At 44.7% G+C, this 26,146-nt stretch overlaps 1 protein-coding gene across 1 annotated transcript in view; it reads left to right on the top strand.

The window, feature by feature from the left end:
• The window catches only part of CARF (calcium responsive transcription factor), a 360,952-nt gene that overhangs the window by 253,522 nt on the left and 81,284 nt on the right, over positions 1-26,146 (top strand). Inside the window, exons 10-11 of the mRNA XM_085648958.1 lie at positions 3,073-3,303; positions 8,979-9,141. Of these exons, the coding sequence (XP_085505084.1) occupies positions 3,073-3,303; positions 8,979-9,141 (394 nt within the window). The remainder of the gene's footprint in view (positions 1-3,072; positions 3,304-8,978; positions 9,142-26,146) is intronic.

Here is a 26,146-nt window from a genome sequence, read left to right as displayed (position 1 = left end):
TCTCAATCCAAGAGGAAGTTGAAACGTTTCCTGTTAAGTCAGTTCCTGTTTGAACTGAGTGATGGATGTGCCACAACACACTTGTTCCGTTTTATTTCATTACAACACAAAAAGATGATGGACAGAATGTCAAACATTCCTCCCCAGTCACAGATCTGGGTTATATCCATCAGTGTTTTACTCATCACACTTCTCAGTTTGGACCCAGATGTTGAGTGAAGTAGTAAATTGGGAAATTCAGAAGTGAATATTGAAGCACAAAAGCAAAATTGGTTGAGTTCAATGCTCAAGGGGCCTGATGGCAGGAGCCGGAAAATAGAACTAAAGTAACTGCCCCTAGCTGTGCATGGTGGTCTTTGGATTCTTAAAAGCACAGCTTCTATTTTCAAGACATATAATGGCAGCCTATGAGGCTATTCTGTCCTCTCTCTTTCATCTCCATCATGAAAAAAGGAGTTTTGTGAAGGGGAATTCGTCTGTGCTAAACACTACAGAATTTCACAAAATATTGTGTACTGGCACTCTTTTTTTCACTTCAAGATGGAGATGCGGTCAGTGTAGCCTATGTATTTAGGCTGCATTATTGTCTCTCTATCACTAAAGTGTCTTTACAGGCCTTCCTAAAGAAAGGCAAACAATATCCACTCAGGAAGATATATCGAAAAGAAGTGCTCCTGAGTCCCCGCATGTGAGTGGGACTATCCAAGTGCTTATGAATTATCATGTAAATACCCCTATGAGAGAACTGGAGTTACAGTTAAGAAACTGTTCCATCCTGGGACTAGTTTTGGGGTATCACCTCTCATCAGCCTGGCTAGCTTGAATCCAGCGACTCAGCGAGCAAAGGACCCACGTCTGGGCATACCCATCCCACTTAGGGTGAAAAGGGCTGCAGCAACAAATGATGGATTGAGCGCTGAATGAGTAAAACATTCACCCCCAGTCAAGAGATGTGGGTTAAATTCCTCATTCGTTTGCTCACTACGCCACCCCAGTTTGGATGTAGCCATATGCAAATCAGTCTAGACCCGTGCCCCATGGGAACAATTCAGCCCGAACTGCCAATGAAGGCCCTCCGGCGACCTGAAATAAGCATGCTGAGACCAGTTTCAGTGTATCACTCCTCATTAGCCAGGCTAAATTGAAACCAGTGGCATAGCAAGCATGAAACCATAGTCTGGGCATCCCCTTCCCAATTGCGTCGAAATTGCAACACAAAAACATGATGGATAGCATGCTGAACATTGTCAAACATTCACCCCCAGTCATATATCTGGGTTAAATCCATCATTTACTTTGCTCATCATGCCACCCCAGTTTAATCCCAGCCATATGCAAATCAGTCTTGACCCTGCTCCCCAGTGGAAGAGTCCAGCCCAAACTGCAAAGTCAGGTCCTCCTTGGACTGGAAACAAGCATTCTGAGACCAGTTTGGGGTATCACCCCTCATCAGCCAGGCTAGCTTGAAACCAGTGGCATAGCGAGCACGGGACCCATGTCTGGGCATACCCGTCCCACTTTGGGCAACCAAAAGCAAAATCAACAATTGATGGATGGAAGGCTGAACAATGTCAAACACTCACCCCCCAGCATAGAGATCTGGCCCTAAATTCAATTGGTTTTGTTTGCTCACCACATATTTTTGTAGCTAAAGTAACGACTCCTCAGAGTTTCCAAGTTAATGTATGTGAGGTAGATATAACCATTATGTTTAGAAATAGGCACACAACTATGTTTTGCGCCTTCACACAGAGCGTGATACAGCCCACAGTGCCAACAAGCATAAAACAGATTCAAATGGGAGAGATTATGCTTTAAGTCCTGTGAGTGCCGAATACTAAGTGCAGTATACTAATGTGTATAAAAAGGAGCTTAATGCTCATGGATGGATGGATAGCTAGATAGATAGATTTTATTTCATCACATTTGTGTCCAGCTTGATATTATTTTTGTCCCTGGTGTTTGTTTCATGCAGCCAGAATTCCCTTTGGATCTTCCATTGGATGTCTTGTCGTGCCTCTGTACTCGGCCCTGATGTCAGGGAGAGTTTGGTGCCCTTGTTTATCTATTTCTGTATTTATTTTGTTTCTAACTGGAACCCTCTTAAAGAGACACTTTATAACGTTGATGTGAGCTGATAAGTTCATGGTGGCAATGTGGCTACTAAGAGAGGTCAAACTTTTTCCCAGCAGTCAAGGAGGAAACCTGACTGAACTACACAGCATCCAGCCATTGACAGTTCCATTGAAATAGCTATCACTCAGAATACTCTCCACAGAGATGAGAAAATGTCCATAATATTTTCAGCTAAATAATTCAAGATCCAAATGTGACCGTAATTGAAGTGGACCAAACTCCTATGATCTAAACAGCTTATCAAACGTAGAGAGCTGTTCCACTCGACACAGTATTTATGGTTCACTATTATAAAATGAAGGGCCATATTATAGCTTTTGTTCACAAATCCACGAACATTAAAATGTCCAACTCTCAAATATGCCCTACAAAACATTTCTTTAATCAGTCCTCACCAGTTGTTGGCAAATAAAGCATCAATCTAAACTTACAGGAAACAAGCATCTTCTACCCACAGGGCTTTCCTTTCTACCTAATGTTTAGTGGCACGGGAAAGAGTGGCACTTACAGCAAGAACTGAATCTGCTAAGAGACCCTATTTCATGTTTCCCTTATTCTTATCTTTTTTAATTTTGGGCCTTTTTTCATGGCTAACTTGTTTTATGATGTGTCTTTACCCTGGTGACACTTGCAGTTGTCTATGTAATTATCTCCCTCTTTCCTTAAATGATGAAGTAAAAGATTTTCATGTGGAAAAATGCAGTCATGATGTAGACTTGGGGGAGGGAAAGTAGATACTTAAATATGGCTGCAGTGGCTTTTTGTAGCCAGTGTGAATTACATCCTTAATAGTGTGTTAGAACTTTAGTCCGGCGCTCACTGCTTAAGGTTTCAGGAACCCTTATAGCATGCAAATAACAGGTAATAAAAGCTTACAGTTCACTAATGTATCCCTAGTTCTCTCGAATTGTATGTACGATTGTTTCTGTATTACAGATGGTATATGCAGTTACCCGATAAGGAAGCCCACCAATACCATGAGATGGAGCCATCCTGTCTTCCTCCTTCACCATGCTCTTTCCCCATTCCTTCTGAGGAAGAGGAGGAAGCAACTGTCGATGAAAATGACAATTTATCTTCCCGACTTCACCCAGAAGTAGCTAACAAAATCCGCGAGCTTGTGAGTCAAGGAATAGATGAAGTCTACTCAGTAAGAAAACAGCTGAGGTACATTACAAAATTTTACATTGCACTTTTCATTTTTGCTGTTGTCTCAAAATTGCTGTGCTTTTCTCTGTGCTCTTAATTGTGAACTCCATTGGAGAGAATGAATGACAGCATTTATGCAGCAGTATTTTATGGAAACTTCTAGCCACAGATTCCTTACCTTTGAATATGCCCAGGTGTCAGACTGGATCCGAAAGATTTTAGTACCCATGAGTGCAGGTAGTTGGCATCGTTCAGCTCCAATGTCTGCGCCCAAAGTGGTGTGCATGGTACCTATATAGGCGCCACCTTGGCGCTGACATCAGTTCTTTCCTTTATGCGCCAGATAGCACTGATCCGGATTAAACGACCCCTCAGTAATTTTTTAACTGGCCTTCTTCAACTTTTTGTCAACCTTTTTTCTGAGATCTCCTGGTGTGAAGATGTCACCCAAGTAACCAGCTGGTTTCAAACCATGTGGGGCCTGTCACAGGCAAATTTCAGTGAGATACCCCTACTTGGTGTGTTTATGGCGACTCCAGTGCTAGTGAAGACTGTCGTTCCATGCACCCAGAGGTGCTGCGGAAGCGATCCCTCAAGCTCCTCGCCGCAAGACATAAGTCGACTCTGCAATGCTCGATGTCCTGTTTGCGTGGGAGATCCTGGTATGTTTACAAAGCCCCTCCCGACATTTCCCGTAACACAGAAAGTCATCAGGGAAGTCGGGTAAGTCCCACAAACACAATATGTCAAAGAAGTCCGAACATTCTTCGACTTCTCCACATCCTTCGAAATCACCTGACGAGATGTGGTAGCATCGGCATTCCTGGCCCAGTGAGTCGACAGGATCGGAACCTGGGTCCGCTCCGCGCTGCCTCGATTTTTGCAATAGTGACCCCAGCTAAAGGAATTTTATGAGGCACTTTTTGGGCGTCCCGAACCCTTTCGAGCACCATTGGGCCCTATGGACACAGGAGGGGCTCCCATTGGAACCAAGCCAGCGAATTCGCCCTTCGCACCAGTTGTTCCACCAGTATCCCTCACTGGATCTGGAACGGAGCCGCCGGCGACACCGAGATCTTCCTCTGCGCCCGCTCCAGTGCCAACGCCCTTGGTGCTGCCATCCTCATCGTCATATCCAATACAGGACGTCGCATCTGGCGCCAACCGAGGACATTCGCCCCAGAGCAGAGCTAGTGACTTATTTAATAGAAAGGCCTGGAGAGGGAGACATTTAGGAGGGGCCTTTGTAGAAGACCCAGTTGAGAAGGACAACTGGTATGTGGAACTGGGTGAGGCCAGTCGGTTGCACACCTCACCTGCCACTGGTCTGGTTTTCCCTCCTACTGTTGCTGTGGAGGAGGGAGCCTCTTTTGCTATGGTGGTGTGCAGGGCAGTTGAGGTCGTGGTCCTTCACCTACCCTCAATGGCAGTCAAGACTAACTTTTTAACAGAGATGCTTCAGACAGGAGTCAATACTCTGAGAAACCTTACTGCCAATAATGAATCCCTTAGATATGTCCTACTTGGGGCTGGTCCAAGCCCTGCACAAGAGCGCCTGTCAATAGGACGTTTGCCCCCCACCATCGCCCTCTGCTGGGGATCCCAGTTTCCTTACCTAGTACTCCACCCCAGAGAGCTTTGTGTTCCACGCCTCCTCGTTCCCTAATTCACCCGGGTGTATTCCCTACCACCCCACCAGATAGGAAATCCAAGAGGCTGGATACCTTTGTAACAGAATGTTCTCTTCCACCAGCCTGGCTTTGCCGTCGGTGAACACTGCATGCCTATTGGGCCATTATTACCATACATTTTGGGATTCGGGTATGCAAGTGCTGCCTACAGCCCCGGAGGAGAACCGGGCCATACTCTCTCCGGCAGTTGCCAATGAGACAGATGCAGCAAAGTTCTCCATCAGATTTTGCAGCGCAATGCTGGACTGAGGTTTTTTAGGGGATGTCCAGGCTTTAATCATGGACTTTACCGCTTCCGCCAAGCCATAGCAAACGGTGCTCTGCTTTCAGCAAGCAAGAGCATTAAAAATTCTCTTGCTTGCTGAAAGCAGAGCAGAATTGCTTTTGTACGGTGGGAGCTGCATGTTGAGCAGCTCGGTCCAAAAGCAATGCCAGCTCCCGCAGGACACGAGGAGCCGGCAGGAACAACAGGGGCCTTCAGGCTCTCCCTGCAGTCCCCAACTGTACAAAGTGGGTGTCCTGGGTGGGACCAGGGCACCCACACTACAGGCTGGGGCCTGGGGAATGGGATACCCGGGGCCAAAAACGGCCTGGGAGGGGGCCACTTGGCCTCCCTCCCATATACTTAAAAAAATAAATGTTTAAAGAAAAGGGCGCCCGCCCTCTCCCATAAAAAAAAAAGGCATGGTCCCAGGGAGGGGGTCCCCAGGCCCAAATAGGCCCAGGGAAGAGGGACTATGCAGCCCCCTTCCCGTACAAAAAAACCCCACAAAAAATAAAAATATGCGGGACAGCAAGTCACCGGAAGCTCCACCCCCTTTCTCCACTACTCTGTGCAAATGCGCCTCCTGGCTCTCTGCTGGTTGGGGGATGAAGTCCCCTTGGATGCTGTGGATCTTTTGGCACCAGGAACCCCTTCTGTTACCTCCAGTAAGGCCCAGACAGTGGGATTGCTGAGAGGTGTTTGGATGCCACGCCCCCTTTCTCCACCACTTTACAAATGTGCCTCCTGGTGCTCTGCTAGTTGGGGAATAAAGTCTTTTTGGCTCCAGACTGTCCTTGGGTGCCAACAAGACATTGGGTTACCTTCAGTAAGTCCCACACAGCGCGGGATTGCTGAGAAGTCTTCGGAGGCCACACCCCCTTCATCCACCACTTTGCAAAGGCACTTCCTGGTGCACTACTGGTTAGAGGTTGAAGTCCCCTCGCCTCCTGAGGGTCCTTGGGGGGGGGGGGCAGAAACCCCTCCTGTTACCTCCAGTAAGTCCCACACAGCGGGATTGCTGAGAGGTGCTTGGAGGCCCGCCCCCTTTTTCCACCACTCTACAAATGTGCAATCTGGCGCACTATTAGTTGGGTGATGAAGTCCCCTTGAATGCTGAGAGTCCTTGGAGAATGAAGTCCCGTTGAATGCTGAGGGTCATTAGGGGCCAACAAACCCTCCTGTAAGTCCCAAACAGCAGGATAACTAAGAGGTCGTCAGAAGCCACACAGCCTTTCTCCTCCAGTCTGCAAACACACCTCCTGGCACACTACTGGTTGGGGAATGAAGTCTCCTTGGCGCCTGAGGGTCTGTGGGGCCCAGCAAGCCCTCCTGTTACCTCCAGTAAATCCCACACAGCGGGATTGCTGAAAGGTCTTAGGAGGCCATGCTCCCTTTCTCCACCACTCTGCAAATGCACCTCCTGGCCCACTACTGGTTGGAGGATAAAGTCCTCTTAGAAGCTGTGGGCCCTTAGGGACCAAGAAGCCCCCCTGTTACCTCTAGTAAGTGTGACATGGCGGGATTCATGAGAGCTGGTCTAAGGCCCCGCTGCCTTGCTCCACTACTCTATAAATGTGACTGCTGGTTAAAAAACCATAGAAATCCACTGGAAAAAAAAAGGTTACTGGGACGTTATAGTTAGGAAATAGAATTGAAAAAACCTTAGAAATTCACTGAAAAAACAACATTTACAGGGTCGCTATAGTTAGGCTCAGATTTCACTCATACAAAAACAGTGAAATTCAGCAGTCATAGTTAGCTGAGCTAACTATGACTTATTCCCCCCCTAATGCACTGCTTTTGACCTCTCATATTACATCATTAATGACATGGTCAGTGGCATCACTCATAACATCACTGATGACATCTCAAATTACATCACTGATGACATCACTAACATCTCAAATGACATCACTGATGACCTCATCCACAATCACACACATCACCTCACCAGCTGCTAACACAACCACTCACTCTCATATACAGTCACTCATGCACCTACACACTAAGCAATACAGCCACTGACACATCCAGTCATATAGATATGGAGACCACTTACACACTCAGTCATACACCCATACAGCCATTCTCATACTCAGTCCCCTATACAAAAACTCACATACCTACTCACTCACCCATATAGTCACTCAGACATACACTCACTCACCCATATAGTTACTCACACATCCACTCACTTCTTAATAGCTATACTAACACATCTACTCACTCATCTATACAGTCACTGAAACAAGTAGATACTGTCCCATACAACGTCTGTCACACTCACTCATAGATGCAGCTACTCACACACCCATTCACTCATCCATACAACTACGAACACACCCATCCATTCATTCACTTATAAATTCACTTACACTCCCATTCATGCACCCAGTCACTTACGTACCCTGTCACTCACCCATATAGACATTTATGTACCTGCTCAGTCACCCATTCAGATACTCATGCACTCTCATTCACCATTTATAGCCACTGACACACCCGCACCCATACAGCCACTCATTCATCCTCTCTGTCACTCATACAGATACTCACAGAGCCACTCACTTACTCAAACACCCACTGACACACCCAGCCTCCCACATACCCACTCACTCTTGTATACACCACTTACACGCCCACTCACTCACCCATATAGAAACTCCCACATCCACTTACCTTACTATATATGTTTAACACTCAGTAACTTTAGAAAACACTCACTATCACTGGATGATGTCATCAGTGATGTCATTTGAGTTGTCATCAGTGATGTCATTGACCAGGTCATGAGTGATGTAGTATGTGAGGTCATAAGCAGTGCATTGCAGGGGCGTACGTTGTAGATAGCTCAGCTAATTACAACTGCTGAATTTCACTGGTTTTGTACGAGTGAAATCTGAGCCTAACTATAACGATCCTGTAACCTTTGGTTTTTTTCAGTGAATTTCTAACGTTTTTTTAAATTCTATTTCCTAACTATAATGTCCCCTCCCCGTAACCTTTGTTTCTTTCAGTGAATATGAATATATATATATATATATATATATATATATATATATATATATATATATATATATATATATACACACACACATATATATATATAAATAATCCATTTAAGTGAAAACAAATCCATATAATAGTAAATATCTGCTTACTTGCACAGTTTTTTCACCTGGTGAAATTTGCTAAAACAATGAAGTGTATATAGTCTGTTTTTCATGTTGACTGATGTCATACACCATGTGATCGGAAGTATTATGGTTTTAAACTCTGCACTAATGGCTCTACTTTATGTGATCAAGGTCACGGCAGTGACCGAAACGCGTCATGACAGCTGGGGTGGTTTTGACATAAAACAGACGTTTTGCACAGAAGTGGAGTCCGTACCCTTTGTTTGTCGTCGGAGTGCGAACGATTTGGGAACGTGATAATTGAATATATATATATATATATATATATATATATATATATATATATATCTTGGAAGATTTATTTTTTCATGACAATGCATTTATCATGTTGAAACTCCAAAATGTATTTATTGTTCTTAAAAACAAAAATTCCTTTCATGTAATTAAACTTTTAAACATGTTTAACAGAGCAAGCAAAGTCACATAAATTAAAGGTTTGCATACTATTTGTCAATTTCACTAATGACACTTTTTACTAATTGTGTATCATGCTTTGGTAATGACGCTTCTCTTGTAACCAATCTGCTCTATTTCCTTCAGAAAGTTTGTGCTAGGGGAGCTGTTCCCTCCGGGAGAAATGCCTGAAAGACACAACCTGTCCTTCTTCCCAACCGTGAATGATATCAAGAACCACATTCACCAAGTTCAAAATGCCCTAAAGAATGGAGAGCTAGTATATGATTGTGCAACTATACCAGCAACGGTGGGACAGCAGTCTTTTACTCGTAACCATGTTTTGTTTCTTGCTATTTTTGATATGTAGTACTTTAAGTCAATTTATAATGAAAATGTGGTGGTCTATTTATGTGCGGTCTGTGGTTTCCTCTGTGTAGTGTAGAGTGGTCGAATAGAGATTTGAATGAAAATTTGGCAGATGCTACCACGTTAATATCCTGATAATCAACTTAAATGCTTCCACTTTGCAGAGTTAGCAGAACATTTCTATATTTAGTTTATATATATATATATATATATATATATATATATATATATATTCACTTAAAAAACCATAGGTTTCACGCACGTTATAGTTAGGAATTAGCATTTAAAAAACCCTGCAAATTCACTTAAAAAACCATAGGTTTCACACATGTTATAGTTAGCTGGACATTTCACTCGTAAAAAACCAATGAAATTCCCCCGTTATAGTTAGTTCAGATAACTATAACTCGCGCGCCCGCAATCCACTGCTCATGACGTCACATAATACATCACTCATGACATGGTCAGTGGCATCACTCATGACATCATCCTTGTGATAGAGTGGCGGTCGCGCGAGTTATAGTTATCTGAACTAACTATAACGGGGGAATTTCATTGATTGAGTGAAATGTGCAGCTAACTATAACATGTGTGAAACCTATGGTTTTTTAAGTGAATTTGCAAGGTTTTTTAAATGCTAATTCCTAACTATAACGTGTGTGAAACCTATGGTTTTTTAAGTGAATTTGTAAGGTTTTTTAAATGCTAAGTTATGTATGTATTATTATATTTTCTATATATTTATTTTACAATAAACTACCTAGGTATATATTTATAGATTGACTGTATCCTGTAATATGGAATGGCTCGTTTAAAATGTTTTTTTAAAAAATTTTTATTTAAGGTTTTACACCGTGCACGCACGGTGCGTGCACCGCGCAAATTTTTGAAAAAAAAATACAATGTTTTTTTCACCCTTCGGGGTCCTTCAAGGACCCCCTGACAAAGGTCAGGAACTCTCTACCCTGCCCCCTTTTCACGTTCTCCACCTTTCTTTTTCACTGTCACACACCAAACACACAAAATGGCGGCCGACACTTCCTGATTTCGACCGATTCGAATGTTAACTGACATGTAACCACCAATCAGAATTGCGCTCGCGCACGTTAGATATATATGTACTTTTAAATGCAATTTTCGCAGAAACTACTGAACAGATTGACACCATATATGCAAAAGGCACATGCCTGTCCTGAGGACTACCTCTTTGCCAAATTTTAAGCAATTCTGTTCAGCCGTTCGGGCTGTACCTTCGACTAAAGGTCCTATGGGAAAATGCATGGGGAAAACGCGTTTTGGGACCCCCCCTTTTTTCTCAGCCCCCGCTTGACGAATCACCCCGAGACTTTCAGGGTAGGAGCTGAGCGGAGCGCCCCATTAGTTTTGAAACTTTCACGAGGATTCGTCAACCGGCGCCAAAGTTATTCAAAATAGAATTTTCAGATTTCCTATGGAAACACGGTCCTAACTATAACTATCTACTGGCGACCGCCAGTAGATAATATATATATATATATATATATATACACACATATATATTATCTACTGGCGGTCGCCAGTAGATAGTTATAGTTAGGATCGTGTTTCCATAGGAAATCCGCAACATTCTATTTGGAATAACTTTGGCGCCAAATGACGAATCCTTGCGAAATTTTCAAAATAGGTGGGGCGCTCCGCGCCGCTCCTTCCCTGAAAGTCTCGGGGGGATTCGTCAAGCGGGGGCTGAGAAAAAGGGGGGGTCCCAAAACGCGTTTTCCCCATGCATTTTTCCATAGGACCTTTAGTCCAAGCTACAGCCCGAACGGCTGAACAGAATTACTTGAAATTTGGCAGAGAGGTAGTCCTCAGGTCAGGGATGTGCCTTTTGCAGGTCTGGTGTAAATCTGTTCAGTATTTCCTGAGAAAATAGCATTTAAAAGCATATATATATCTATAAGCGCGCACCGTGCGCGTACGGTAAAACTTACCGTACGCGCACGCTGCCGTGCGCGAGCGCGATTCTGATTGGTTGTTAGATCTTAGTAAACATTCGAATCGGTCGAAACCAGGAAGTGTCGGCCGCCATTTTGTCTCTCGCAGTCTGAGGGGGTGAAAAACAAAGGTGGAGAACGTGAAAAGGGGGCAGGGTGGACAGTTCCTGACCCCCTAGCCTTTGTCAGGGGGTCCCAGAAGGACACCCAAGGGCCAAAATTTCCTTAAATTTTTTTGCGAAAAATCGCGGAGTACGCGTAGTGTGCGCGTACGGTAGAAACGGAAAAATTTCGCGAACTGCGTAACGTGGGCGCGCGGTGCGCTAAGCGCACCGCGCGCCAACAGCGCGCGCACCGTGCGTGAAGCGCACCGTGCGCGTACGGTACGCGCACGGTGAAAAACCTTAAAAAAAATAATAAAAAAAATACATAACTTAGCATTTAAAAAACCATACAAATTCACTGAAAAAACCATAGGTTTCACACACGTTATAGTTAGGAATTAGCATTTAAAAAACCTTGCAAATTCACTTAAAAAAACCATAGGTTTCACACATGTTATAGTTAGCTGGACATTTCACTCGTGAAAAACCATTGAAATTCCCCCGTTATAGTTAGTGCAGGCAACTATAACTCACGCGACCGCAATCCTCTGCTGATGACGTCAGATATTACATCACTGATGACATATGTGTCTTTCTGAAAAATAAATATTTGTAATATATGTATAGCTAAAAATGTATGGAAGAAGACATGGGTAAATAAGTGTCTAAATACAGTGATGTAATATCTGACGTCATCAGCAGGGGATTGCGGTCGCGTGAGTTATAGTTGCCTGCACTAACTATAACGGGGGAATTTCAATGGTTTTTCACGAGTGAAATGTCCAGCTAACTATAACATGTGTGAAACCTATGGTTTTTTAAGTGAATATATATATATATATATATATATACACTTCCTCCCAACTTCCTTACGAAGAGAGCATGAACACAAAAACTGGAGAAATCAATCCATTTAGAAAGGGACAAGGTATTTTGCCATTTGTACAGCAAAGTCTTTACCCATAGGATTAGCATAGTGATATAGACCGTGCTGTAAAATTACAAAAGCAGCCTATTACTACTCCAGTCACAGTATTACAGCTTTGTATTGGTAATATACCATCCAAGCCAACCTGGAATGAAGAAAAGCAACCCCTGACATGTGTTTCACTATCATTATAGCTCTTCAAAGAGGACTAGCTTTGTCCAGACACAAGGAAGCACCCAAAACAAAACCTTTCAGGCTTAGAGGGCCTCATAAATTATACAGAAACTCTGGGTAGTACCCAAGTTTAGGTGCAAAGCACCTCCTCTATAGAACACCCTACAACACCAGCAACACTTTGACTCTGTTCACCTCCATTGCCTGTTTTTCTAGCAAAGTTCTTAATCGTAGGATTAGCACAGTGCCATCCACGCAGAGCTAGAAAGGGACAAAGTCTTTTGCCAATCCAGGCACAGTATTAATGCTTTGGATTGGTAAAATACCATCCAAGCCAACCTGGAATGAATAAAAGCAACCCCTGACACGTGTTTCGCTATCATTATAGCTCTTCATAGAGATTTAGTTTTGTCCGGACAAAATGCTGGTTTTTGGTATAATTTATGCGGCACTCTAAGCCTGAAAGGGTATTGGTTTGACTTACACTAGGTGCTCGCTTGTGTTCAATGTTGGAAAAAACATAAAGGGGGATGCAGTCTTTTGTGGTTGAATTTATGAAAAGTCCATTTCATTGCCTGTAGGAGTTTAGGCCATCCACAACGGAAGATCCAGTTACACTTCTAGACTTTTAGAATTACCTCCAAATCTCTTCTAGGTGTCCATTGTCTCCTTACAATTACAACAATACAAGTCCTCTTCAGTGTGGTTGTCTGATTGAAGGCGATCAATGAGAGAGGCGTTTGGGACATTACGTCGGATCCAACTTCTGTGTTGCTTGGTATGGGACCTAATTTTTGTGAGGTTTGTCCGATATATGTAGGGGCATTTAATATAATACACAGCATTTGTGGAATTACAACTAGAAAAATGATTTCAGATCATGCCTCATGTGGTGATGTTGGAATACCTTGGTGTTACTTGTATCAATACCATTGACAGGTTTTTCACATTTGTAAGAACCCCTGATCGGTGGGAGTTTCCCACATCGAAGAAATAGTTCAATCATTAGTGGGAGCTTACAGGCTCTACCATAATGCTCCTTTGAATGGAAACAGCAGTAGGTCCTGTGTAAGGTCACTTGAATTCAGTATGTTCCAATAAAATGTAATAATCTTCACTGCCTTGTTGGTTAGTGGACAGAAAATAGATACACAGGTTATTTTGTTAAGAGGTTGCTTGAATTTTGGAACTGAGAGGTTCTCCGTTGGAGATTACCATGACCATTTTATAGAGTGTCTCACTAAATCCCTAGGGTATTCCTTGTCCACATCAGTTTCTAACACAAGGTTTTGGCTTCCCTAAAAAGAAAATCATGTTTGCAATTACTTCGTAGCCTGAGAAATCGTCCTAAAGGGAGACAGCCTTTTAGAGCCAAAGATTGATGGGTATGGTAGTCTAGCAGTATAATTTTCTCTGCATGCTTCCTACACAGAGTAGTGTATCAATCTAGTATCGTCAATCAATCAGTAGTGTCGTCAATCTAAAATGTGAGATCAAGGTAACACATAAGTCAGGTCGGTGATTGTTAAGCCATTCTCAAAGTCAGATAGCATATTAGAATCTCCTGACCAGATCATAACAACATCTCTGATGTACCCTTTCCATATTCTGATGTTCTGGACAGTTAGGTTGTTAGTTCTAGGGATGTCTGTGGTGTCGAGGGCAGTCACAAAAAGCATGGTAAAACTTGAGGCAAAAATAGCACTTCTAGGTGTTCCTTTACAATGAAGTAAAAACATTCTCATCAAACCATAAAAAAATTATTCTAATAGCAATACGAATAAGTGGCATTATAAACGTGGTGGGGACCTGGAAATGTTTATATTCAATGTCTTGGCAGGCTAGAAGTTATTTGGTAGAATCAAAATATAGATTTTCAATCATGTTAATGAAATGAAAATGACTGCCGTCTTTGCCATAGCTCATAGTAGATTGTACAAATTCCCTATGAAAAAAAAATCCTTGTCTCTACCCAGTGATTCCAGGGATTTCCCACAGAAAGACAGACTAGGTCTCCCAGGTGGGTTGGAGTACTCTTATCTATTTTGGGGAGGGTGTATTATGGTGATGTTCTGGGTTTTCTTTTGTTTAAGAATGGAAGCTATTTGTTCTCACTAATGTAGGCATCCACCTTGTTTGTTCTGTCAGTGATCTGATTTCATTTGGGAAATAAGGAAAGGGATATTGATCTAGTACTGTGTAAAGATCACTGCATCTGGCGTCTGTGTCTGTATCCTCTCCCCCCCATATCGGACGGTTTTTTAACAATAGTATCATTGTTCTTAGGCCAATCAGTGCCTTGCTTTGGGCTAGGCTTACATTGTAGGGAGTGTGGGGAGGGTTACTGTCCTAATGCAGATATCTAGAAGGACTAGTCTTGCAAAGGTACCAATTTCTTTTGGTACCAATGCTCCCTCAAATTGTTTTCCTCTGTGTGTGGCAGTGTAAGGTCTAAGTGCGCTGCAACCAAGGCTGTGTGCACCAGTAACCGCGCATGTGGGTGCAGCGCCAAATATCACTCCAAACTTTTGCTTAAAAAAGTGAGAAGACGGTACATTTTCTCACATAAAGATCCAAGTGAACGGTGTTGAGGCAGGTTTGAAACCGTCCCACATAGCAATTCGAAACATTGGCAGCTATGTTGCTGCACTTATTTTCTTAATAGAGCTGGGCTGCGGGTTGATTGTGTGCATTTATTCAAGTTTTCATGTTAATTTCAGCTCATGATGGGCGCTGCAATTAACATGAAAACTTTAACAAATGCTCTCTTTGAGCAGGAAAAATAAAATTATAATAACGTTATTATTATAATTTTACTTTTCGCAGTTTCAGGGCTGGGTTAGGGTAGGGCCACATCAGGCTTTCAACTAACAGCGCTGAGCAGGCAGGCCAGAATTTAAAACAGATCAATAGCCGTGCCCCAACCAGCCTTTCTGTGAGTCTACTCTGGGGGTACCAGCCATCACAAGGGTGATCCATGGAGCGGGTCTTGCCTGCTGTTTTCCCACAATCACACCACCCTTTTGGTGACCAGAAGCACACACATGCTTCGAAGATTGGACACACCGGCAGGTTGTAGCTTGGTTTTCCTTCCTGCACCCCCCAGCAGAGAAGTCCCATTACCTGAGCCTCTTGCGCAGAATGTTATAGTTTTACAGCCTGCTGGGCTCATTCCCTCCTAAGCCCCCGCATCAGCCTGGACAGAGATTGTTGACAAAACTGTCAACTTCTCAGCCCCTGCCGTGCCCTCTGAACATGTGTACTTTAGTGAACCTGAGGCACAGTATTGGTCTTGTCACTTGATCCCGGGACTTCATTGTCGTCAGAGCGGCACACAAGTGTTTTAAGTGTGACCAGCAGAGGTAGGAGGTGTTTTTAAGTTTATAATCCATATTTTCAGACATTCTGTTTGTATGTTCTGGGTTCAAAGCAATATTCGCTTATATACTTCGAAACACTTTTGTTTTGGAAATAATCTGCGTTGCTACACTTTTCGAATCATTGTCGTTTAACTAGTCTCACCGTCAACGAACCTTGCTTTACCTCTCAAAAAGACAAAAAAAATTTCCGTGGAAAATGGACTTTGGGAGATTCAAGTAGTTACCCAACCCTTACCTCAGCTACTACCTTCTCCACAAGGATGGGGTGCCGCAGTCTTACTGCTTTGTCACACGGTAGCTGCTGCTGAGGGCACATCATTTCAGGGGTCAAGACTTAGGTTTTTAGGGAGAGGGAATGGGATTGGTAATTCCAAGTGTACGTGATTCAGGACCCCAAGAGTAAAAAGTAGAGCTTTCAGTGGAATACTCTGCATGCTGCACAGAGAAGGGAATTAAACATCTTTCAGCAATAGGATTAAAATGCAGCTCTGCCGGGGTTTTCTCTCCTCACTGCCAAACAAACTCTGTCCATCAGATTCCCTTTCTTTTCCGACTCCAAGCACAAACATTTTCTTGTAGTGACTCTGACCAATCCTGTTGATTCACCTCATGCACTCTAGCTCAGCCATTCTAGTAGCAAGACGATCATAAACCCTCAAAGTAGTCTGCTTGCTTCCTAACAGCACCACACATGCAGTGGTCGATGTGGGCGGGATCGGCAGGGCACGGCATGCCCCTACTTCGTTAATTTAATAGATTCTGTTTCCCTGCTTTTTTATTTTAAACATGCGTCCTAGGATGGCAGAAATAGCCAAGGCCCACAGATAAGGCTTGGCGTTCGTGGCAGTTCGGGGTGGGGCAGGTAGAGAAGGAAAAGGACTCTGTCTCTTCCTTCTTACCCAGAGAAGACAAGGACAGTGTCCACTTCTACTCTGCCGCTGGCAAAAGCACTCACTGATTTCTGAATAATGAATGTAAAAGCGTTAAGGTAACCATGTTGCTCATGCTTACATTTCACATGCTTTACTTAAACTTGCATTTACTATGAGTGTTTGCTTTTTCCAGGATGTTGTTACTTTTTTTTTAGACAGCATATTACTCTCGTCTAATGCGTAATTTGAATTGTGTCGCATCCAGGAGTTTATAGCAGGGCACAATTAGGTTGTAGCTGAAGGCTGTGCAAGTTTATCTCAATGGGGCAGTATGGTGTTCAGTGGAGGAGAGGATGTGACACTATGGACAGCTGCCGAATTTGGAACTGGGGAACCAGGTTCAGCCTTCATGACCAGACCACTCTCCTGAGGGAGAACATTCCCTTGCTAGACCTTAGAAGTCCTGGTGTCTTAGCACCAGCATTTGGACCCTAACCATGGCAATTGTGGGTTAACCTTAAAGGCTTGTCCAACACAATCCATACTGAAGTTCACCTCCATTCTTGCTGGCAGGCCTATGAAGCAGCACACCCTAGCGCGACAGTCACTGAGGTCACAGGACCCTTGAGCAGGATGCCTCTAGGGCGGTGCGATCGCACTGGGCGCTGACTTCGGGTGGGGTGTCATGCTTGCAAGTATATTTAGTTTCTATAAGCACTTGCTGCCTCCTTCCTGGCCTCTAGTAAATTTAGGCAACAATAAAAATGTCATGATAACTGCGGTGGTTAATGTTCTTCCTAGAGAGAGATGGAGTTTTGTCAAGTGGAAGTTTTGACTCATGGAAAGATAGCGCAGAGGGCTAATTTTCCTGCTGCAAAAAACATGTACATTCCTGATCACAAAGTGCATATAATGTAAATGGGTCAGTGGGTTACTGCTTTTGTCAGTGATATCCTTTTGGTACTTGCAGTTTATAAATCAAAATCCTAAAATAGAACAGTGAGCTATTAACTGTCATCTAAGAGCTGCATTTCCCCAGTCTGATTATCCTAATGTTGCAAAAAGGGTTCATTTGAATAGAAATCAATTCTGGTTATTAAAGAGAACCCCCAATCATGGTATTACGTTCTCATTTCAGTGTGTTTCTCCAGACTAATCACTATTAAACTATACTGCCTACTAGTATGGATGTCATGTGACTCCTACACCTTGTAGTCCTTCGTCTTATGTAACATTTCCTATACAGAGATTTACACACATATGATTAATTGTCTCTGTGTAATGTAAAGTGCTCTGACACCCTACACTGGTATGAGCGGCGCTGTAAATCAAGTTAAATTCATCTGAGCGAGAGTATGGTTATGGAGACTTGAGGGACACTGTTAAAGGGTGGTAGTGAGGGAATCAGTGGCGGAGGGAGTCATAGAGGGGGCACCAACAAACATTGACGCACAGGGCTCCACCAGTACTAATGCCGGCCCTCCCCTTGAGGCCAGGCCGCCTGACCCATTGGTCCCTCCGTTGGCCTTCTTTCAGCAGTAGTAGCTGTAACTCACCAGGGATCGGCAATGCAGGATTTGCAAGCACATCAAACTAAGTTTACAAACTTCGCAGTCTCTCTGCTTCATAAACAAGTACTTTTAACATGTGCTGCCTGCTTTGGGGCCACTGGAATTATGCAGCAATGGAGGACAAAATTATGCCGCAGTGTTGGCTAAATTATGCAGCAAAAAAGAGGCTGCAATGTAATGCAGTATATTTTCTGATACTTTATTATTTTTAAATTTTTACAGATGCTAACAATGTTGCCTTATTAGTACCAGTGTAACATACAAATCCAGCAGTGACAAAGGGACCAGTAAAAACTTTGCAAAGGTCCATCCACTTTGCACAGAAACACAAGTCAAATTTTTTAGTGACATTTGATCCGTTTGCGCTACAAACAATTTATTGGTTCAAATCGTCAAATTCTGCAGCAGATGATGCATTATGCAGTAAAAATTACAGAACCAGAATTATATAGAAAACATTTGCAAACTAGGATATTTTGCCATTCATGTTTGAATGGCTCTTATGGAAAAAGGGAGAAGTGCTGATGACAGAAGCTGCATGGCTCGGAGACAAATGGTTTCAGTCCTGCCAAGTACCACGCATTAGGCGTTAGACTAACGCATTTCAGTGTGGTGGTCCGCATTACTGCTCTGAAAAGCATTATCTGAAAGAAATACGTTAGTGATAGATTCCTTACCTTAGAATATCCCCAGGCGTCAGACTGGATCCGAAAAGTTTTCGTCAGCAGTACCCCTGTGCATCGGTAGGCGTCGTCGTACGGCTCCACGTACGTCACTGGCGTCGTAGCCGCCTAGATGACGTCGTCGGAGCTACTTAGACGTGCCCACGCGCGCTGTCAGTTCTTTCTTTATCCGCGCAGCAGCGCAGATCCGAGAGAGAGCGGTACCCCTAGTTAAAAGTTTTAACTTGGTTTCTGACAACTTGTTTTGTCGAGGGGGGTAGCGGGCAGGTCAATCCACCCCTGCCGCCGCCGCCTCAAAACCTTCCTAGTCCGGTGTTTCAGACCCACCAGACGCCACTGGGTGGCAGGATTCGCCATCACCATCCCCACTGGCGCTCCATCACCTTGGACAGGTAGGTTCTGCAAATAATCCGAAGGGGCTACTCCTTCCCCTTCGAGTCTACCCCTCCAGCCATGCCACCTCTGGCATGGCTGGAGGATCACTTGTCACTTCTCCAGCAGGAAGTTGCGGCCCTCTTGGCCAAGGGGACCATCGAGCGCGTTCTGACGCCAGAAGTAGGTCGTGGTTGTTATTCCCTCTACTTCTTGGTTCCAAAGAAGGACAAGGGCCTGCGTCCTATCTTAGACCTCCAAACGTCAATCGCTTCCTCCAGAAAGAGAAGTTCAAGATGATCACGCTTGCTCAGGTCTTGTCTGCCCTAGACCCGCAAGATTGGCTGGTAGCGTAGGACTTGCAGGATGCTTATTTTCATATCCCCATCCTGCCGGCCCACCGGCGCTACCTACGGTTCACGGTAGGCAACGAGCACTTTCAGTTTACCGTGCTCCCTTTCGGCCTTACCAGCGCCCCTCGGGTGTTCACGAAAGTGATGGCGGTGGTCGCAGCTCATCTGCGCAGATCAGGGGTTTCAGTCTTCCACTATCTTGACGACTGGCTGTTGAAGGCGGGCTCGCCCCATGCAGTCGTCTACTACCTCCAGACTACGGCCGACCTCTTGCATTTGTTGGGGTTTTCCATCAACGTGCCGAAGTCGCACCTGATTCCTTCTCAGAAGCTCCTCTTCATCGGAGCGGTTCTGGATACGGCACAGTTTTGGGTTTATCCTCCCGAACAACGAGTAAGGGACATTCAGGATATGATTCCGATCTTTCGGCCCTGGTCCTGGGTTTCGGTCAGGAAGACCCTGAGGCTGCTTGGCCTCCTGCATCCTGCTGATCTATCATGCCAGATGGCATTTGCGGGCTCTGCAGTGGGACCTGAAGTTCCAGTGGACGCAGCATCGGGGGAACCTGTCCGACTACATCCAGATCTCGGAGGGAACTGCACAGGACTTGCAGTGGTGGCTCACGAACCAGCGTTGAGTCAGCGGCAGATCCCTCTCCCTTCTTCAACACAGTAGTGACTGACACGTCCCTCCTGGGATGGGGCAGCCACATGGGAGAGGCGGAGATCAGAGGCCTGTGGTCTCTGGTGGAGTCCAAGCTCCATATCAATCTTTTGGAGCTCAGGGCGATCCTACTTGCACTGAAAGCATTCCTTCCCTCTATCAAGGGGAGAGTAGTGCAGGTATTCACAGACAACACCACCGCCATGTGGTACTGCAACAAGCAGGGCGGGGTGGGGTCGTGACCCCTACGTCAGGAGGCTCTACGTCTCTGGACGTGGCTGGAACATCAAGGCATTTCCTTGGTGGTTCAACACATTGCAGGTACACTGAACGCCAGGGCGGACGAACTCAGCCGCAGGTGCATGTTGGATCACAAATGGCGTCTTCACTCGGAGGTGGTGCAAGGTCTTTTTCAGCAGTGGGGAGAACCTTGGTTAGATCTATTCGCCACCGAAGAGAACGTGCAATGTCAGCAGTTCTGCACATTGGAATTTCCAAGGCGGCACTCGCTCGGAGATGCTTTTCGTCGCGAGTGGAGTTGCGGTCTATTGTACCCCTTTCCGCCTATACCACTTCTGCCCAGAGTGCTGAAGAAGATCAGACACGACCGGGCCCAAGTCATTCTTGTGGCGCCGGACTGTGCTCGAAGAGTTTGGTATCCCGAGCTACTCAGTATGAGTGTAGATCCCCCGATCCGACTGCCTCTTCGGGAGGATCTCCTGTCGCAGCAATAGGGGACTGTCCCCCACCACAACCTGTCCAGCCTCCACCTTGTGGTAAATTTAAATTACCTATACTTAATTTATGCGGTAAAGTTCAATAAGAATAACTCAGAATAAATAAGAGGCAGAATCCATGATATTTGAGGTTTTAAAAGGGGTTTTATTCCTTAAAAAGGAATTGGTTCGAACCAGGCAATCGGATTCCGTCACCACGAAGGTTCGGGAAGGGATAGACCATACTTTATTGACAGGTTATCATATATATAGTCAATGCATTACAGCAAAGGCAGATGCAGAAGGCGTAACAGCTGAGAGGAGAGATAAGAATACACATACGTAATGAAAAAGGCGTTACAATAGGCGTGCATAAGGGCGTGTACTAGAAACGTCATTATGAGGATGTCACAGGTGGGTGGATCCATAAGAGAATCCTGCAATGTCAGCAGAAATACATGGCAGAGATGCGCGCGCAGCAGCATGACGTGTGATTGACGTGTAACTGGAGGGTGAAGGGGACTTGACATTTAGCCCTACATGAGGAGACAGAAGTCTGGGATGTCAGAACAACCTAATCCCAAATCGTATCTAATATCTTGTGTTTAAGGAACTGTATTATCTGGAAGGAAAGGTCTCTCGGGCAGAGGCTATTCTATACTGACTGCTAGTGCGTGTATAAGCGTCTACGTGTCTACATGAGATGCGAGGGGGCATGGGCCTACCATGGTAACAGGAGCTATGAATTACTTGCACGGAGACAGTGAGGCCGGGCCCTTTGCTCTGCAGCTGGAAGGATGTTTACCTAAACTACTAGACAGGAATGTATTTTTCGAGGAGCGGAGCAGATAACTTGAAGGCAAAATACAGTCTTGGCAGGCAACAGGCCGAGCCAGGCACCGTTAGCCACGCAGGGAGTAAGACAAAGGTCATGGATACAGATGCAGGTCCAGGCTGGAGCATTCAGAGGCAGAAGGCAGGAAAAGGCTCGATGGCAGAATTCAGGGCCTAACTCGCCAGAGCTGAAAAACGTGAAAGGTGCACCATATAAAGACGGTGGCAAGGCATACTTAGGAACGGAATATTCGACCCATTCATGGTGGATCTGAAAGAGGACATGTTAACGTTGGACGCAAATGTATTTGCGTCTTCATAGCTGGAAGTGGAGGGAACATACATGTACTTGTAGCACGTACATGGAGCCGTTGGGGTCTAAGATAGGGGACACAATTGATCATAAAAATTCATATTTCCTCATTCCCTCCTTGTCCCCTACGGACCCTTCATGATATATCGATCCTCATGAATCTATCAATCTGTTCACGTAACATCATTTGCTCTTCTTTCTTCTTACGGGATTTTGAATGAGAACTTGAATGTGGAATACATGATGTGGCACACAGGCCGCAAATCGCTGGCCCACATTGTAGACACAGGCAGCAACTGAATACTATGAGAAGGGCAATACCTAGGAAGGATAGGACCTTCCATCCCCAGGCTGACAACACACTCCAGAACCAACCGGACCAAGTCCAGGTGCCTGGATTCTGGTGTATCTGACTTGCAATCTTATGAAGACGAGTTATGGCTTTATATACTGATGGCGCGTTTTCTGGAATGAAAACACAGCAGCTCGATCCGATGACTCTACAGGCTCCGCCCCTATCGGCCAGGATGACGTCAAGGACAAGACGATTTTGGAGAACAACAATCCGCATCGCAGACTGCTCCTCCGTTAAGTTGCCTAGGGAAGAAGTAGTTTCATTCACTACTGCTTCAAGGGTTCTGGTTAATTTGCGTATCAGTTTACTATTAAAGACAGCACCTATGTAGGGAAAGAAACCTTTATTGAAGTCTGTGTATTGCTCCCATGCCGTTTCAGTGTAGTCGACAATCGGGAGATCTCTCTGGGGTCTATTGTGTACTAGATGGGTATTTCTATGATAATCAGGAGGGGCTAGGAAAACAGGTGGCAGAAGGAATGCAATGTAACAGGTACCATCCCAATCTAGAGGTAAACGTATATATGCGGTATGACCACAAATGAAGTAGGAATGACGGGAAGCTCTAAATGTAGACTTGCCTTGATCACTGAATTCGATCACAGTAGTACATTTACTATGACCCAGGTGTACTGAACCATTCTTTCTTGCACATAATTCACCTTTGACTGGTAATACTGACATAGCAGGCAAGACTGGTGCCGCTTCGGATTCAACATTCAGAATCATGAGGTTAAGTGTAAAGTTACCTAATCCATATACTTCATTTTCTAGATCAGTTCCTGTCCTTTTGGGAAGTCCCTCTTTGTTAGGGTAGCAGGCTTTAAGCAAAACTAAGTTCAGGTTTCCCCATACCCAGTTGCCCTGGTAAACTACGGTATTTGAATCTAAAGAATTAATCAAACTAAACCATGCACCACAGGAACCATTGTGTGTGAACGGGTACGGAAAGAGGGGCAGAACTCCCTTGTATTTCTGGTAGGGAGGGAGTCGGCCACATATCCAACAATTTGTAGCGTTGTTGGTCTGATGGGAGTGATGTAACATACTAATGAATGTGTTGTTGCGCAGCGCAAGTCTGTAGGGCAACTCATGCGGAGGTAATTCGCTAAAAGAGTGTTCGGCAGTAACATTGAAAGCAGAATGTGCACGCTTGAAAATAGGGTAGTATATGTGCAACAGTATACTTGCAGCAATAATCAGAAGATTTAGAAAAAACATAATCAATAATGTCACTATACAGTGACTACGAAGTGATTTACAATATGCACGTTTCTTGAGCTGTTTCTGTCTATCTCTCTCTCTATTTCGGTCTAGGGGATACATGTCAGAAACTAATTTAACCGATTCACCTAGTGGAGGACTTAAACAATTAAACTGTCTGACTTGCTAGACCTTAGTTTCAGTTTATATTCCTGGGAAGCAGTTTTCTCGACCAGGGGGAGTTTTGAGTCAGTCTGTGGAGGAGGGCAGGGCTGAGAGTTCAAATCAGAAGGCAGTCCGTTAAATTTCTTGATATGGCTCGAGTGCAGCCAACCCTTGCGACCCTCAATCTTCACTGCTGTCCTCGTGGTCAGAAGTACTAATTTCGGCGTTTGCCAGCGGGGCTCCAGCGGGCTCCTCCTGTCGAAATTTCTTATAAACACATAATCGCCGGGAACCACTTCATGGGGCTTCACCTCGGTGTTGTCGGGAAAGGCTGCTGCTACCTGTGAACGACAAGATTGTAGTGCAGACATCAAGGAGGCAAGGTAATCTGTCAGCATATTACAATCAACATCAGTGATTTTACGAGGTATAGGCGTCCCCCACATATTTGGTGGCCTACCGAAGACCACCTCGTACGGGGATAGCCCTGTTCGAGAATGTGCTATCATTCTCATGTAAAAGAGCGCAACTGGTAAAGCTACTATCCAGTCGACGCCTTTCTCTCTGCAGATTTTAGAAAGTCGAATTTTCAGAGTCTGATTATGACGCTCCACGAGACCTGCTGCCTCGGGATGCCGGACACAGTGGAATTTCCACTGATAGCCTAACAGGAGTGTAATGTGTTTCACTAGCTCGGATGAGAACGGCTGACCGTTATCTGAGTACACGATACGAGGCAAACCATACCGTGGGAAGAATTCACGAACCAGCTGCTTGGCAGTGGTCGGAGCAGTGTAATCTGGGACTGGATATGCTTCTGTCCATCGGGAAAGTGCGCATACAACTACGAGGACATATTTGAATCCTCGACAACGTTCCATCTGGATATAATCCATCTGGAGGACTTCAAAAGGGTGATCGGGAGGTTGAAATCCACCTTGCTCTACAGGAATGCTTTTACCTGGGTTGAACTGACAACAAATCATGCAAGTACGCACTTTCTGTTTGGCTGCTGCTCGTAAGTGTTTATTGAACCAAATGTTTTGAATACTGTCTAGCATAGCTTTCTCTCCTAGATGCGCTGGACTATGTATTGTGTTAATGATAACTTGAACCATGGAGTCGGGGAGAAACCATGTAGATTTTCCCTTCGTCATCCATCCCTGATCTGTTTGGATCCCTCCTAGTTCAGTCCATTTCTTGATTTCCTCTGGTGTAGCATGTGTCTGTATGTCAATTACATCAAGGGCGGGATCCCTAACTGTCATGCAGTGTGTCGATGTCGGAACTATTGTCTTTGTCAAGTCAGTTGCATGAGTCCGATTCTGAGCTGTTTGCTTAGCTGTTCGGTCTGCCAGGTTGTTACCCTGGGAAATGATATCGGTGACTTTTGTATGGGCCTTGCACTTCATGATAGATATCGCAGTAGGCAGATGTATTGCATCTAACAGAGCTTGAACGAGGGGACCGTGTTGAATGTTGGCACCGTGAGAAGTTAAATAACCTCTCTCTCGCCAGAGGACTCCGAAGTCGTGTACAACTCCGAATGCATAACGTGAATCTGTGTATATGTTAACTCTCTTATTTTTGGCTTGAATACAGGCTTGTGTCAGAGCGATGAACTCTGCTGCTTGAGCTGACAAGGTGTCAATACAATTCGTTTCAATAACTTCGGTGTCTGTCGTGACTGCGTAAGCGGCCACTAACTCTCCTGTACTTGTTCTCATGCATGAACCATCCACATAAAGTGTCAGGTCTGGATCTGGTAATGGAATGTCTGTCAAGTCTTGTCTGGGTTTCGTCGTAATAGTAATGACTTCAATACAATCATGTGCCAATGGGTCTGTTCCACTTAATGGCAAAAGTGTGGCAGGATTTAATGTACTACAGCGTCTGATTTCTATGTGTGGCTGAAACAATGTCAATTCATAACCTGTCAGTCGTGCTATAGTCAAGTGCTGGGTCTGTGTTCGGTTTAAAAGAACTTCCACGGAATGTGGAACTTGCACTGTCAATTGATGTCCTAATACTATGGAATCGCTTTGTCTGATCGCTAAAGCTGTCACTGCGACTGATTTCAAGCACGCAGGCAGAGCCTGGGCTACTGGATCTAATGTGCTAGAAAAGTAAGCACACGGTTTGTGTGAACCTGCTTGTTCCTGAGTGAGTACTGACAAGGCAGTACCTTTGCGTTCTGTGACAAAAAGTGTAAAAGGCTTACTGTAACATGGTGTCGCTAAAACAGGTGCTTGACATAAGGCTTTCTTTAAGTCTTCAAAAGCTTGTGTAT

This window comes from Triturus cristatus, chromosome 3_2, assembly GCF_964204655.1.
Source record: "Triturus cristatus chromosome 3_2, aTriCri1.1, whole genome shotgun sequence".
Taxonomy (NCBI): Eukaryota; Metazoa; Chordata; class Amphibia; order Caudata; family Salamandridae; genus Triturus; species Triturus cristatus.
The sequence above is the reverse complement of the archived record's forward strand: the minus strand, read 5'-3'. Positions and strand labels throughout refer to the sequence as shown.